The sequence below is a fragment of the Volvox carteri genome (assembly GCF_000143455.1).
Source record: "Volvox carteri f. nagariensis unplaced genomic scaffold VOLCAscaffold_87, whole genome shotgun sequence".
Taxonomy (NCBI): Eukaryota; Viridiplantae; Chlorophyta; class Chlorophyceae; order Chlamydomonadales; family Volvocaceae; genus Volvox; species Volvox carteri.
The window spans coordinates 188,722-191,405 of record NW_003307630.1 but is presented as its reverse complement, the minus strand read 5'-3'; the positions used below and the strand labels follow the sequence as shown (position 1 = coordinate 191,405).

The 2,684-nt window shown below is 55.3% G+C and overlaps 1 protein-coding gene across 1 annotated transcript in view; it reads left to right on the top strand.

Moving 5' to 3' along the window:
- Window positions 1–638: 638 nt before the first annotated feature.
- The window catches only part of VOLCADRAFT_108013 (uncharacterized protein), a gene marked incomplete at both ends in the record, with an annotated part of 14,894 nt that continues 12,848 nt past the window's right edge, over window positions 639–2,684 (top strand). The window contains 3 exons of the mRNA XM_002958169.1: window positions 639–719; window positions 1,098–1,211; window positions 1,944–2,410. Coding sequence (XP_002958215.1) covers window positions 639–719; window positions 1,098–1,211; window positions 1,944–2,410 — 662 coding nt within the window. The remainder of the gene's footprint in view (window positions 720–1,097; window positions 1,212–1,943; window positions 2,411–2,684) is intronic.

The window sequence follows — 2,684 nt, the reverse complement described above, 5'->3', positions numbered from 1 at the left end:
GAACTTAACTAAAAGAAAACCTACAGAATCTAAATGTCTCACGGGTCAAAGGAGACGTCTCACGGGTCAAACCTTGAGGCGACAATGGCGACAGTCTTATCCCCCCCTGATGCCCCCCACCCCCATCTCCACCCCCACGGGGAGCTGCTGCTGCTGCTGCATCTACACCACTTAGACTCCTCCTACCCCTCCTATTCCCCCGCCTTCAAAAACCCTAACGACAAAACACACACGCACACGCACACAAATTCCGGTCCACACAAATTTTCAAAACCCTTTTTGCGGTCCTGGGCGTCCCATTAACTGATTGCTGCATTACTTAGCGCTCCTTTTTATAAACCTAGAGATCGATGTCGATCGACGAATCCAAGCCAGCCAGCCCCCGGCTCGGCGAACCTCTGCTTAACCCTCCCCCCACCAATCCTGGTCGGCGAGAGGGCCCCCAACGCGCGCGCGCACACACACACACACACGGCCATGCACATACACACACACACACACATACACACACACGCACACACACGGCCGCACCCACGGCCCCACCCACGGCCATGCACACACGCAGGCACGGCACCCGTCTGGCTGCCTTCCGTACCTGGTTCCATTTGCCGTGCCGTACCGGCAAGTGTACCCGGGCCATGACAGTGGACCTGGAGGGGGGCCTGGTTGCTTCTGCTGGAGGGTCTTCTGGCGGGGGAGGGCTTAGCGGTATTTCCGGGGTAAGCGGGTATTTCCGGGCTGCTATTGACATCCGACATTGGCATCCCCCCCGAATTTTTATGTCCAATAACTCCCCCTCCCTTCCCCCTTCCCCTCCGGTCGATGTGACATCACACTCACACACCGCTCAGGACTCCCCCACCCCCTGAATGAGGGCAGTTTCGGACTTAGGGTTTGGACGCCTTCCGGCAGTCAGGCAGCTCATTTATCCGAGTTTAGTTATCGTAACGGGAATGATTCCCCTTCCCCTCCCTCCTACCCCCTTCCCATCAAATATCATATTATCACATCAATCTATCCTTGGCACCAGCTTCATTCGTTTGTGAATCGTCTCCCCTCCCCCCCCATTCCCATCCTTCCTCCCCCCACCCCCCGAGAAGATACTTCGCCTGGACACCACCACTCGCGCAGTAGTAGGCGGAGCGGCGGGAGGGGCCGTTGCCGTGAGCGATTTCGGAGTGATGACGTTGGCGCCGGAGGATAAACTAAAGGTACGCGGAAATCAGATATGCGATGTCGTACGAAGTTGCGTGGCGCGTGAGAAGGCCGGGAGTTGGGATGCGATGCAAAGAGTGGTACAGTGTACGGTAGGCGCATATGTACGACGAGCTTAGCTGCCGTATACGTTGTACCAGAACACACATTGTACGTGTGTGAGTGGGGAGGTAATGAGGGTATATCTGGTGTATGTATGTATATGTGTATGTATGTATGTATGTATGTGTGTATGTATGTATGTATGGGGTCCTGGTTACCCGCTAGTTCTTAGATACTTCGGCGCGGACATTTGGGGGAGGGGGGCCCTCTCCCGCTCAATCTGCAGGGGGTTTGTGGGGATGTGAGTAACATAACATACTGCTGAGAGGGTGAGTGAGAATGTACTTTCATGTACGGGGGCCTGGTCGAGTCGGGGTACTGGCAAGGGTGATGTACGATGATGTGTATGTGTACGAGTGTACGTATGTGTGTGGTGGGGTTGGGGGGTTGGGGCTGGGGTTAAGAGATGTCGTCGCTTGGCCGTACTTCGCAACGGCGCAGCAATCATTACACATGAACTTAAGATTTATGTGCGATGTCAATCCGCATTATGCGTATTCATTAATTGATAAATGTGCGAACTGCGGTTGATTATTTTGTGTGTATATATTTCGCAAGGTACTCGGACACATGAATATATATTGATAACCGTATGTCGTACATGTTCCGTACATTGTGTACTGCAGTACGATTTCAACTACTGGCTCGCGAAAGGTGAGAAGCTTGTGGGTCAGCAGTCAAAGGACTGTGACGTCAACTACGGCATGCAGTACATTGACAAATGGCGTAAAACCCGAGTGGACTGGTGTGTCCCGCCGCCGGCGAACGATCCGGCACTGCTGGCGGCGACGGCGGCGGCGACGGCGCGACGCCAATTGCGCGACAGTGGCGGCAACGCCAAGACGTCAGCAAGCTCCGCTGAACCCGGCGCCGCCAAGAGCGCCTCATCAAACTCGGCTGCCGCCGCGTCGTCGTCGTCGTCGTCGCCTGCATCACAGAGCACCGCCGCCGCCGCCGCCGCCGCCGCTGCGGCGGGCGGCGATGGACTGCCGTTATCATCCTTGGTCTACTCCTCCATTTCGCTTTATCCGTACCACGACAAAGACGCAAATTTGAATTTCCTGGTGGCGAACAACACGGTGTTGGACTCCAGGTAGGCTCTCCACGGTAGAGCAGCTAGAAGGAAGGAAAAAGGGGGGAGGGGAGTAAAGGGGCTGAAAGGCGGCCTGGCCGCATTCGGATGGTGGTGGTGTAACGTCGGCCGAGGAGTGTCTTAATAATTCGGAAGCGAGATTATTTGCACAAAAAAACATAACTTCCCGTAAATCCCCTTCCTGTCAAAATATCCCCTCTCAAAATTCTCTCGCTTCCGGCCGGCAGTGAGCGGCTGGAAGGGCGAAGGCTTTCCCCCCTATACACATCTCTCC